General features: G+C 41.8%; 1 protein-coding gene across 2 annotated transcripts in view; it reads right to left on the bottom strand.

The window, feature by feature from the left end:
- PCSK2 (proprotein convertase subtilisin/kexin type 2) overlaps nt 1–12,735 on the bottom strand; it is a 122,856-nt gene that overhangs the window by 17,713 nt on the left and 92,408 nt on the right. For both annotated transcript variants that reach the window (XM_069009030.1, XM_069009031.1), the window contains 2 exons: nt 10,458–10,546; nt 6,777–6,952 (listed from right to left, as the gene is read on the bottom strand). In XM_069009030.1, the coding sequence (XP_068865131.1) occupies nt 6,777–6,952; nt 10,458–10,546 (265 nt within the window). The remainder of the gene's footprint in view (nt 1–6,776; nt 6,953–10,457; nt 10,547–12,735) is intronic.

The following is a 12,735-nucleotide window of genomic DNA, read 5'->3' as shown; positions in this document are numbered from 1 at the left end:
TAAGACAAGGCATGGAATTATAATGCATATTTCAGACACAACGAAAATATGATAGTAAAGGGCTCCCAAGTTATAAAGAAGCTTGTTGGGATTCCTCAAAAATGAAGTCATCAGGTTGTCATATCATAAATTTCCCTGTCCTCACTTAGCTGTTGAACAAATAAAATTATTTTAGAGGTATCTAACTGTATATACTTCAATAAAATTATTTTAGAGGTATCTATAGGAGAAAGTTTCACGAAGGATGTCTGGACTTCAGGCGGCTCTCTTGAAAGCTGTTTATTGCATAGGTGAAGTTACAGCATTTCAGGGAGTGGGTATCCAGAGCCAGCCCTACAGCTGCCAGCTCCAGCTGTAGGCATACCTGAAGCCGCTTTCTGTTCAAGTTACAAAGCAATATATACTTTTCTTTGCAGAGTATCTTAATACATAACAACCAATAAGCACCATACACAATACCTTTACATTTGCCTATAGCCTATCATAACTAGTACCATCACCATATTATAGTCATTATTATCCAATCACAAGAGTAAGTAAGTTACAATTTAAGCTTACAATGGAAAATTCTCAGACCTATCTTTTTCTTCCTACTTCGACATTTCTTGTTTGCCTGCCATATCTCTCTTTTTGGTAAAGACATGTTTTCTATTTACTTACGCTCTTCTTGAGACTTATTTACTTGGTGAAAAACATGTCTTTGTTTGTAGTCACATACCTTTGTCCAATTCATAAAAATCTCCTTCCAACTCATCTCCAACCCTTGCCTTCTCAGTTACTCAGCGATCAGTGTTTCAGCAAAACATTTTTTACTCTCTATCAAAACTTGTTTCCATTTCTACCTCATCCTCAGTTTCTACATTCAGAGATCTTTCTGCCAAGCCTACATATCTGTGAAACTTTCTTACCAAACTTTCATCCTCCCCAACAGTATCTAACTGTATATACTTCGTTAACATGCTATTTTCAAAGAACAATAACACAATTTCTGTGTACTTGGAGAGAGGCAAATGAGAAATATTTCCTTTTGTGTTTTTACATTGTATTTTCTTCCATAATTGGTAAGCCCAATTACAAAGCCATGATGTGACTATGAATTCTTAATACTGCTCTCCTGGTAATTTGTACTTCAGCATTACTTTCTTAGGTAGCACTACATTAGGAAAGCAATAATGTTTTCACCAGCACAAGCACGAACAGATCATGTCTTATATATTCTGGCTGAGCCAGTGAAGTCTGAAGGAATTAATTCAGTCCATGAGCAACACCTCACAACCTCCTAATACAAAAGCCTACATCATAAAAATGCAATAGAGACCAGTTTAGTTGATGACTTATTTTTATTGACTTAAATTCCAATAACTGAAGCTGTAAAAAACTGGACTCACAAAACGGCAAATAAGAAATTTTTACTGGACACTACACTAAAGACAGTATCTACCATAAAATATGAGTGGAATTACTTCTTGACCTAAGCTGCCTTTTCCTGTTTAAGATGATGGCTGATACAACTCTGAATGCAAACATAGTAGAGAACAAAAAGTCTCTAATTAAGAGAGATGTGTTGTCACAGGATTTCCACATACCATCTCTACCTCCCTCTCCAAGCTTTCTAGCCCCCAAAGTGGGTAAGCACAGCTCAGACAAGGGATATGTAAATCACACAGCATTGCTTTGTCCAGTCATACTATACATACAATGCAAGGCCCCCTTGTTAGGCAAGTACTGTATACAGACAAGTTTCAACCTAATTTTTAGGAACTAGAAGTTTTTAAAGGTCCTCTCCAATTACATCTCAAGTATGTCTTTTCTAGCAGCTGAAAGTTGCATTAGGTAAGTGTTCACCTGTGTCAGGCCAGTGCTGGTAATTGCCAAATACTTGTGGACCTTTTTGTGTATGAAACTCTTTTCAATCTCTATTCCCAAATTCTTGCTAATTCAACTGTGAGCTCATTTATCCTTGCAGTGCAACTACCACTACTCAGTGACCCAATCACTACTGTCCCTGAACTAAAGCCATGAGATAACACAGTGAAGACAGATCACATTAAAAAAATGAGTGGGATTGTGTCTTAGTAACAAAAAGCTGCTTGAGTACCTTTCCCAATAACTTCTGATTACATGGGTTATGCTGACACCCAGTTCACGCACACTACCCCTTTTGTGTTCAGCCTCAGATATACTGTTAGTAAGAGTCCATAAAGGAGTTGCCAGTTTGATGGCAGATTGTGTTGTCCTTAACTGTGCTATTTTAATGCTGCCTCTATTAATGCTATTTACCTTCCAAGCAAAGAGCACACACAATGAACGTATGATTAAGACAAAGGGCAAGAATGAGTTTAACACATACCAAGAATGGATAACAGAAGAGGAAACACAGGAAAATAGAATCAGAGAATAGTTTGGGTTGGAAGAGACCTTTTAAAGGTCAGCTAGTCCAACTCCCCACTGCAACGAGAAGGGATATCTTCAACTAGAAGAATATATATCAGAAATAGAAGATATGTTTGCCTTAGCCCACCTAGTTATAGCTGGGTGGCTTCAAGACTGTCATAGGTTAGCAAGCATGGTCCCGGAAGGGATGTCCTTGCTAAGGAGTGCTTACAGTTTCCTCTGGGACCTGATAGAACCTATCAGCTGGCCAGTTTGAATATGGACAATTCTTTAAGCCACTTAAAGTTGTGACCGCCTCTGTGATCCACACTTAAGAGTAGACAAACTGCCCCCCCAAGCTCTCTCTCGTTTCCGGCGCTGGGACAGGTGGCTGCAGGCCCCGTGCGGGGGCCAGCAGGCCTGGCCAGGCCCTGCTTGGGCCAGGCCGGGCCGGGCCACAGCCAGCCTGGAGCCATGAGCCTGTTCCAGCCATGGAACTCCCCCCCCCTACTGCCTTGCTGTGGGCGGCCAGGGCGGGGGGCTCGGAACCCCCCCTCTCTCCACTGTGGCCAAGATTTCAGCAAAGCGGCACCTCTGTCCGGCAGAGGTCAGGTGACCAACAGCGATAAGCCACATTCCAGCTGCAAGGCCGAGGTGAGATTAACCCTTTTATCGCTGTGAAGAGCTGAAAACCTGAGGGAAGAGAGAGAGAAGATGCTTAAAGCTGAAAGTCTGTTGTGAAGCTATGATATATCAGAGTATCCCATTGTAATTTCATGAAGATATGGGGGGTGGAGTGTTCAACTCGTAAGCAATAAGCAGATGCTGACGCAGCTGTAATTTCATGAGAAGTTTGGACAGGGAGAGATGAAGCAGATGAGGACTTTTGCTCCAAACGGGAAAGGAGAAAACCTCAGTTCCTAGAGATGCTCCCAGAGATCGTCTTAAAGATGAAGATGAGGAAGACCCTTTGCTCCCAGGGAAGGAGAAGGGCCTCTGTTTTTTTTTTTGTTTCTGAACGGCTCAACCTTAAAATTGTACCCCAAAAAACTTCAAGAGTGGACCCTCGAAAGCAGTTGCGGGAAAAGCTGCAAGTCGGGGGAAGGGACTCACATGCGAGCAGAGAGACTCCTCTTCCTAAATGGACTGAACACTATTTGGAAGTGGGTGGCTGTCTCATTGCGATACTGTTTTCATAGCACGAGCAAGAAGAGACTTCTCTTTCTAAAGGGACTGAACAAGGTTATTATGGAAGTGGTAAACAGACTGAACATCTTAAGGGTTGTCTTTTTACATTGTCAGTGGGAGAAGGAAGGAAGGTGGGGGAGGAGGAGAGTTTTGAAGGTGGTATAATTTTTGGGGTTTTTTCCCTTCTTTTAGGTCTGTTAATAAACTCCTTTATATTCTTTCAAGTTTGGTGCCTGCTTTGCGTTTCTTCTAATTCTTATCTCACAGAAGATAAACAGTAATGAGCATTTTAGACCAAACCACTACAAAGACATAAAAATAGACATATAAACATGAAGTTCCACAGTTTCTGCAGTTTTTATAACATTGTCATTATCAGGTGACTAGTTACCCCCACATCTCAGTAGCTCTGGAAGGAGGAATTCTGAAGAACAAGACAGTGGAATGGAGATTGTGGGAGGGATGAAACACTTGGCAGTGAGTTCTTCCTTGAGCTGGGCTCCAAAGTGTGGTGGCAGCAAAGCAAACATTACCTATGTTTGTCAATTCAATTAAATGCATATGCCCTGTAAGAATTCTGTATCACTCCCACTTACTGATTTTTTTTTTATTGCATTAGAAGCAAGGATATTAATCTTGCTCCGTGCAAGAGATCTTATGTTGCCTTCTAGGACATTTGGAAGTATTGCTTTTAGTTTAAGAACATATTTTTATTCTCAGCATGTTGCTTCCTCCTCACCAGTATTTCAGCTTCATCATTAATTTGTGAATGGTAACTCTGGTGAGAATCAGCTCTAGGCTGATAAAAGGAATTCCTACATTTATTTGTCTCTCAGTTTACAAAAGACACTTTTTGATAAGACAGGAGCGTTATACTGAAAAATAATCATAAACTAGATTTACATTTTTACAGTCAATAGAGAATTGGATGCATATATTACAGACCTAAACTAGGTAAAAGGGTATTATACCAAAGGCATGTTAGTCTTCCTTTGCATGCAGCCAACTCTGTAGTGGGTTTTTCAGAGCACCATGAGAATACCCAGCATCCACTGATAGTTTGAAATATCTCTAGAAAATCTGGCTCTCCAAAAAAAACCAGATCAGAATAAACTATACCCAAAAAAATCATTCTATTAGGAAATGTAATGAGCAAAAGAAGGGTAAATAAAGCTATGATCACAACACAAAGCAAGTTATTTGGGGTGGAACTGTCTCATCTTCTGTGCACCTATTGCTGGGAGATAGCTGGGATACTGCCACTATAAGATTAAGTGTAATTGCCCCTGGACAACAATATTTTTTTAAGGTAGAATCCAGTATCATTCCTCCTAATTCTGCAATGGCCAACAGAACTGTTTTACTAATGCAGGCTCTCCTGTTAATTTTATGTCTTCTGATAAGGTATAAGAGCAACCCTTGGCAGAGCACAGCTCACTGTCATTGTTCTCTCGCTTTCCTGAGACTTCAACCCGAGTGATCTCAGGGCCCCTTCTGCAAATTATTTCTTGAAGAGAACCACAAACACTTCTGAGGGCAAGGTATTAAAAAAGTAATATGCCCAACACTCTGAATATGGGACTCCAACCAAGCACTGAAACAGAAAAGAAAAATCGCTATGCCAATATTTAACATTCAAAGAGAAGGCTAATTCCAGTGTAAATCCACAAATTAAAGCATAGGGAAATATGACAGCAAGTTAATTCAAAGGTATTTTATGTAACAAATTGCAAAAAATCCTCATTATTATGATTTAAAATCTGCTTCTCTTGAAGGGTACAATAACTGTAGTTCAATTTTCATTCTCCCACTTTTTTGCTACTTTTAGACAAGTTCTCCATTGGAGGACGACAACACAAAAATTACATGGAAACTTTTCTGTGTTCACAGTTTATATCTGCTACAATCAACATTAGTGGAAGAGAGATCAGGCAACTATAACACATCAAGGTGCTGCTAAAACTGTCACACACCTAAGAAAGATTCTCCTCAAGACCAAAGTGTTTAAGGGGATCTTTACAGAAACACTAGATAAATTAAAATCACAAGAAGAAACACAGCCTGTGGAAGGTTTCTGGACTTCAGAGGGACTCTGAATTCATCAGAGGTTTGTACAGTTTATACTACAAAACTGAGCAGACTCAGAAGGAATTTGTGACAAGTCTTCCAGTGTTATTGCAGTACATTGCCAGTTTTATGGGCAGAAGCATGAAGATGACTATAATCCCTCTGTTACAAGCAAAACATCTGAGGCTCAGCATTTGATAAAGCTTTAGATACTTCACGACTTATCACAGCAGTAGATTTAATTATCATGTCACAAAACATGGTAAACTGAATGTGCTGCTTACAGTGAGCTGGTGATGAAGAGTGGGAGAATTTGGCACAAGTAAAAGGAAGAAATAATTTGGATGGAAAAGTGAGTAATTGTAGAGCTCCCACAAAAAACCATCCCAGATGTTCTGGGTAATTTCAGATCTTGTCAATACAGAAACCCATCTATAATCAGCCAAGGGGAGGAGGTTCATTCCCTACAACACCAGGGGCAGCCATGGTTGTCTTGGCTGCATGACACTGAAGAGGTGGAGACGAAGCAACACAGGGTTGGTTTGTTTGGGCTAATTTATATTCTTTCTGAGTTGTGGCACGCACATTTCCCCCAATCTTCTTACAGTGTACAGGTTAAACAGATTACAGGATGATACTGAGTGTCTTTTACAAAGACTGCAGACTACTCCTAGAAGGAGGTGGAAATGTGGGAATAAATACGGAGGCTCCTGGATGACATTAGTCCATGGACATCTGAAACACTGCAGTTCAATCACAGCTATAATAATGACCATACATGAGTGACCTAAGAGACACTCCAAATCCAAAACAATAATTAAATTGGTAAAACACCAAAACAGACAATGCGGTGTCAGTAGCTCAGCTGGCATGTTTCAACCTGGGGAATATTTACAGGATCAGGATCTTCCATTTTGACTGTGATGGTCTATGAAAAGTATATATAAGCTAACGAGAGATAAACACAGTATGCTGAGACTATACAATAAAAGCAATAGCAAAATATTGCAGAATGAACATCAAAGAAACTTGAGATATGCTGAAAGTTGGATAATTTGTGCAATTGCACTGTGTTCTCAAGTCACTGGTTTCAGCACAAGCATGTACACACCATTCTGCCACAGAACCCAGATTATTAAGACTGTTACCTTATTCACACCATCTGCCATTGCTTGCAGTGTTAACTCTCTAGGTCCATCCACAGTCTTCCCATTGTCAGTTGGTCCCCAGCTGGCACTATATATATCTATGACTTGAGGCATATGACTGATGGAGGAAGCCTCAATAATGTCTGTCATAAACGGCTGGTCGAGCATTCGAATACCTGTAATTTTAATCAACATAAACATGAAATATGCATTACCTAGCACAAAATGTAATCTCAGCACCTGCAGAAGGCCCCCAGTTACAGGTATTTTAAGTAACTGGAAGTTTCACCCATTCAGTAATTCTACACTTGACATTCCCATTTCACCAAGGTGTGCTTACCCAGCAGGATGCCGGTACTAAACACCCAGCCACCAAGGCAGCATGGCCCAGAAAGACAAAGAACTTTACTGTTAGCTTTCTAATTACACTGTGTTTTCCATCTACTCTTTGAGAATACTTAAAAAATACCAGAATTCAGCAATCTCAGAAATTCAGTGTTTAAATAATATTAATGGCATTTAAAATAGTATTTTGTAAGCTAGGGAAAAAGAGTAAGGGCACCCCTCATCTAACTTATATTCAGTTTTGTGTTCACATGTCATTAGCTTTTCAAGTAATTTTTCTATTTTTTTTTGGTGCATCTCCAGAATTTAATCAGAGGAGGGAAACACACTGCATTTTTCCTGGAAAAATATCATTCTGCCAACATGCAGATGCAATAGCAAAATATGGCCAGCATGTGGAGGAAAAAAGAAAACTCAAATCCACTTCCTTTAACCCATACTGCAGTAGAAGTTAAGAGTTAAAATGATGCAATCTTAGGACATGTCAACTTCATAAAACCTCAAAGTGTTGACTCTAAGCGAGCCAGAGTGCAACAGACAGCAGTGCAAGCCCTTACATCCATCGTGCCCCATACATAGGACAACTTCACTGACAGCCAACTTGTCACTTGTCCTCTGGAAGAGATCTGAGTAACCAGGGATTCATTCCAAGTTTAATTTGTAGCCCTGAGTTGAAGTTCAGTTTTTCCCAACAGTTTAGGGCACAGGGCAGAAATCAGTAGCACAGTGCCAAACAGTGTGAATGGCGATAAGGATCCTGATTTAGAAGCCAGTAACTTTACTATATTCAATAGAAAACCAATGTGTCAAATATAAGGCTGGAAAAAAGGTGAAAAACAAATAGAAATCAGAGCAAAGCTGGATGTTCTTGATGGGCTAACTCAAGCTAGAAATGATGAAGTCAAACTCAAATTTTGCTTCCCATACGTATAAAATGCAGATCTGCCCAGAAACTACCATCCTGGTTTAAAAGACAAATGTCTGCCAAGGAGGGTGGGAACCCTTCCTGGAATGGAAAGATGACCCCCTCCTTCCAAATTATCGTAATTTCAAAATTATGGGGCTTCCAGGCAAAAATTATGGGAAAAGGAATAACAGTTCTTTACTAGAATATATATAACAAGACAGACAAACAACAAAAACCCAGTAACAGACTTTTCCCACCCGTTAAGCAATTTCCCCTTTTTGTGTAGCGATGACCACAGCCGGCAGGGGGCGCTGTTGGCTAAGTCGCTGCAGAGGGGCTGCAGTGGCTCCCCGCGGCTCCAGGGGACGCTCCAACAGGAACCCTCAGCCTCTCCGGGGGTTAATGCCGGCCCCGGGAAGAGAGAGAAGGTGGGGTTTGGTTTCCCCGGTTGATCACATGCACTATGCGGCATCCTGGCAATGGCAGCCGAGGTTCCAGTCAAACCAGCAGCATGGACCATGGGGGCCCGGTTTCCCCTGAAACACCTGCAGACGGTGAGGGTCTCTCCTGGCGAGGGCAGGTGCTGAAAACTCCCAGTCAGCCGGCAGCTCCTGCAAGCAGCGGGCTCACCAACGAGCATCAAGGAGAATTCTGCAGCAGCACCAAACCCTCTGAGAAGCAGCACTCCAGTACCCAAAACCTCAACCATCTCCCCTCCAAGCCGGCCAAGGACTATCTACCCCCAGCTAGAAACTACCCAAACCCCCTTTCCCCCCTTCTCTGAACCATTTAAATGGCATGTCAAAGCACTTGGCTACCCCTTTTGTCTCCTAATCACTGTCCATTCACCATCTCCCTAACAACAAATGGGAAGATATTCCCTAAGAAACCTAACCCAGAACAACCACAAAATTAATTACTGACCTCGAGAAAAGTGGGGGAACAACAGGAGGAGCCAAACCATCTTCAAGGAAAAAAAGAGGTACAAGAAAAAAAACAAGTGATGCCCCAGATCGTTGGCAACCAACTTCCAGTTCAGTCTGCAAACATGGACTCTGAACCATGATACAGCAGCAGACCATCAACTTTCATGGACTTCCACTGCCCATGGACCACACAGTGGTGGTGCCAATGCACATTGTCCTCAGGCACGGAAGGCTGGCTGGCACTTCCAAAAACTTGAGGGGATTTTACTACAAAGTGGACAAACACAGATGATTATTTGTAGGCTGTTGGTCATCAGAAAAAGTCTTCACACTTCTTGACTTCTAAACAACCAGCCTGAAGTTGTAGAGTTATATGAATAATATGGACATGGCCCAGCCAAAATCCCACACCTCAACTAGATTCCTCTAAGAGTAACTATTGCTAGAATGCAAATTTTGTGGAATGTCCCATCCCTGAAGATGTTACCCTTGCTGAAGAAAGGAGACAGTCATTAGACCTGCCCAGCTAATTACTAACTCTCAATGGTATTTCTTGGGTAACAGCTTAGCAAACATTGCTTGGTGCCCTTCTCTGGTGGAGATTCAGCTTTCAGTCATATAGGTGACAGGTGAAATGTAGCCTTCCCCAGATTCACCTGACACTACAGTGAAACAGGGACTTGCCAAGCAGAGCAGAACTGTCCCTGAACACACACTGTGGACCATCTCCACAAAGCAATGGGTACATCCATGCTGATGGTCTGGTGTGGATCAAGGAAAGTAAAGTGAAATTCCTAAGCATCTATCTCAGCCTGCTGTGCCTCAGTTCTCATCATGAACAGTCTTAAGAGTGGGAAAACTGGATTTCTTCAGATTCAACTAAACTGACACATGGTTTTGAGAGCCTAACTCACTCCAAGCACTGTATTCAGTATATCTGTGCAGAGAAAAACTCGTTAGAAGTAAAAATACCCAACACACCCAAGGTGTGGATGCTGGGTGCTAGGTACCAGCTGTTTCATTCTCTGCATCTGCTCCTATCACTCCACATCACTGTTAAAACAGAGGAAACCTACAACCACAGAGATTTATAGGTCCTGCCCTGTGAGAGCCTAAAGAGTAAGAGCAGCATGAGATCTGCCTTTTCAGATAGTTTCTAAGTGCAGCAGGAGTTTATACTCTACCTCCTGAAAAATGAGATTGCCACAACTGATTCTGCAGCTATGCAGGGAAGAAGCACTGAAAATCAGTATACAAAAAAGAGCCGAGCAGGAGCAGAAGGAGCAGGAGCTGCTCTTTTACACTGTTATTAAAGAGCTTACATAAGGCCCTTGATTGAAAAGGCAAAGCCATGGAGAAATTCCTCTCCCCAGCTACTGTGAAAAGTAATAAATACATGGTCCAGTACCAATCTGCAGCCCTGTCCTGGGCAACACTCCCTGTCTCTGCAGAAGTTCTGCCTGAAGCACAGTGGACCATTTACACCTTGGATTGCTACCATACCTGCCACTTTGGAGTTGTACGCAACTCCCACGCCGCAGATGTTGTTGTTGGCAGCAGCAGACACCTCTCCTGCACACCTTGTCCCGTGGCTGTGAAAAGGAAGGCAGAGAGACCAGATGAACCCCAGCTAATGTACGTGTTGAGCTGAGCTGGATCACTGGGAGCTTGTTTTGCCTCAGTCAGCTCCCAGTACTGTGGAGGAACACCATTCCTCAGGCAAACTGTTGAGTGCTGGATACTGGGATGAGTTCATTCCTTCGTGAAGCAGGCGATAGCCAGTTTCCCCTCTGCAGGATGAGTGACGCTTGCTCTGAGGTTAACATGTATCCTTACACTGCATTTAGTTGTCAAGTTATTCAGGCCTTTTCTTTTTAGCTTATGAGATAGGTTCTGTCTCGTTACCAACTCTTAGTCAGTAGAAACAGCCCCTGACAGAACAGTGTAAATTTAAGATCAATGTTAATTCCTTTATTTTTGTGGCTTGACAGTGTGACACCCATTACTTTGAACCTCAAAGAACAAAGTCTGGTTGCCTTTTTGCTGTTTGAACATGTGCAAAGAGCCTATCGCTGCCTACAAAAGAAATGGTACAGGAAGAGATCGGTGCAATACCAAACTGGAGTAGCAGAAAGGAGCCACAATGGTCACTGCACTCCTCAGCAGCAGAGCTGCAGCCTGGCTGACCAGGCCCAAAGCTGTGGGACTTAAGGGCACATGCATCCCTCTCATCCAGTGCCTAATTCCCAAAAGAGCTGACAAGGTGCTCCAGCTCACACAGCCACTGCTTTCTGCTCAAGTGGGAAAAGTCTCTGCTTTGATACAGAGGTCTAGGTTTGGGCCGACACATGGTATTTCAGTAATATCTGGTGTCTCTAAAGTGCTTTACAGCTCTTAACAAGAGACCCTTTAACTGGCAGTGGCTCCTGCAGGAAGGGAGATTGCATTTTCCTTTCTCCTAATTCATCATAGAAAGAGAAGAGAAATACAGACAACATAACCTAGTTTTCAAAAAATAGCATAGCAGCAGGGAAACTACTGAAACCTGTGCTGCTGCCAGGGTTTTTTTCAGTTTAAGATGCTGAATCAATATATGAATCCATCCTACTGCTCACATCTCTGCATTGAAACTGGCATTGATCCTACAGCATGCTAAGGATTCATACAATTAAAAATGCTGTATTATGGTTATCCTGAGTATCAGATGGACCACCCTGGGAGGCAGCAGAACTGTTTCAATCACCTTTTCCTCTCTCTTTCCCTTTACGGGCATCTGGCAAAGATCAGTGCAACATTAATAAGAAGGTAAGAAGCAACACATACATTTTCCTGCTCTACTTGGGAGTATATATTTTTAAAGGCAGTTCCATAAAGGAAGATGACTGAAGATCTTATCCACTTCCTTTTACAAAGGGGGCAAAGAGGACAGCAATACAGATTTCTTATTCAGCTTCTACAGAAATTGCTACCAACAATCAAACAGACTTTCCCTCATGTTCTTGCTCAAGGAAGTGTAACAGAAAGACAACATTCATTGCTAGGTGCTATCAGTGCTAGGCATTCATTACCTAGTCACCTATGGGCCAACTACGAGCCACAGAGAAGAATAAATGGCTTTGTTCAAAATTGGCTTGACTAATGCTGGGGTGCAAAAAATCAGTGATGCTGCCAGATTACGGTGAGAAAAACTGTATTACAACCTTCCTGACAAAGAAGTTTTGCCAGAAGGTCCTCTCCCTGTCCTGGCCTCTCGAGAGCAGTGGCCCATACAATGGAGACTGCAAACAGGCCTATTCCATCAGCTCAGAGTTTCAATATTGTGCTGCTGACTAGAGAGAAAAAAAAAAAAATCATTTATCAGTTAGTGGAAATGCATTTGGTTGAATGACTAATGGCAAATAGCAGACTTTTCCAACTCAGACCTATTTGCTGTTCATGTACTACTGATAAACCCTTTGTGGTTTCTATGAAGTGACTCATGTCACAGGCACAAATCACAGCCTTTCTCTACAGTGTTCGCCTCTTCTCTATTTCAATATTTAAAACAAGGGGACAGAATACAATTAAAAGTATTTTCGTCTGTGAACAAGCTACTTCAAAGGCCAACCATATATTAGCAAGTAGAGCAAGTCTTCCATAAATTTTATGTAAGTGAAAACATTTTACACAAACATGCATGAAAAAGTAAGGTGGGAGAAGTGGATTTAGTGAAAAAAAAGTTTTGCATACTGTATTTTAAAAAAATCTATACTAGCTATGAAAAATTCACTCTGCTTTGTCT

Source organism: Aphelocoma coerulescens, chromosome 3 (assembly GCF_041296385.1).
Source record: "Aphelocoma coerulescens isolate FSJ_1873_10779 chromosome 3, UR_Acoe_1.0, whole genome shotgun sequence".
NCBI lineage: Eukaryota > Metazoa > Chordata > Aves > Passeriformes > Corvidae > Aphelocoma > Aphelocoma coerulescens.
The sequence above is the reverse complement of the archived record's forward strand: the minus strand, read 5'-3'. Positions and strand labels throughout refer to the sequence as shown.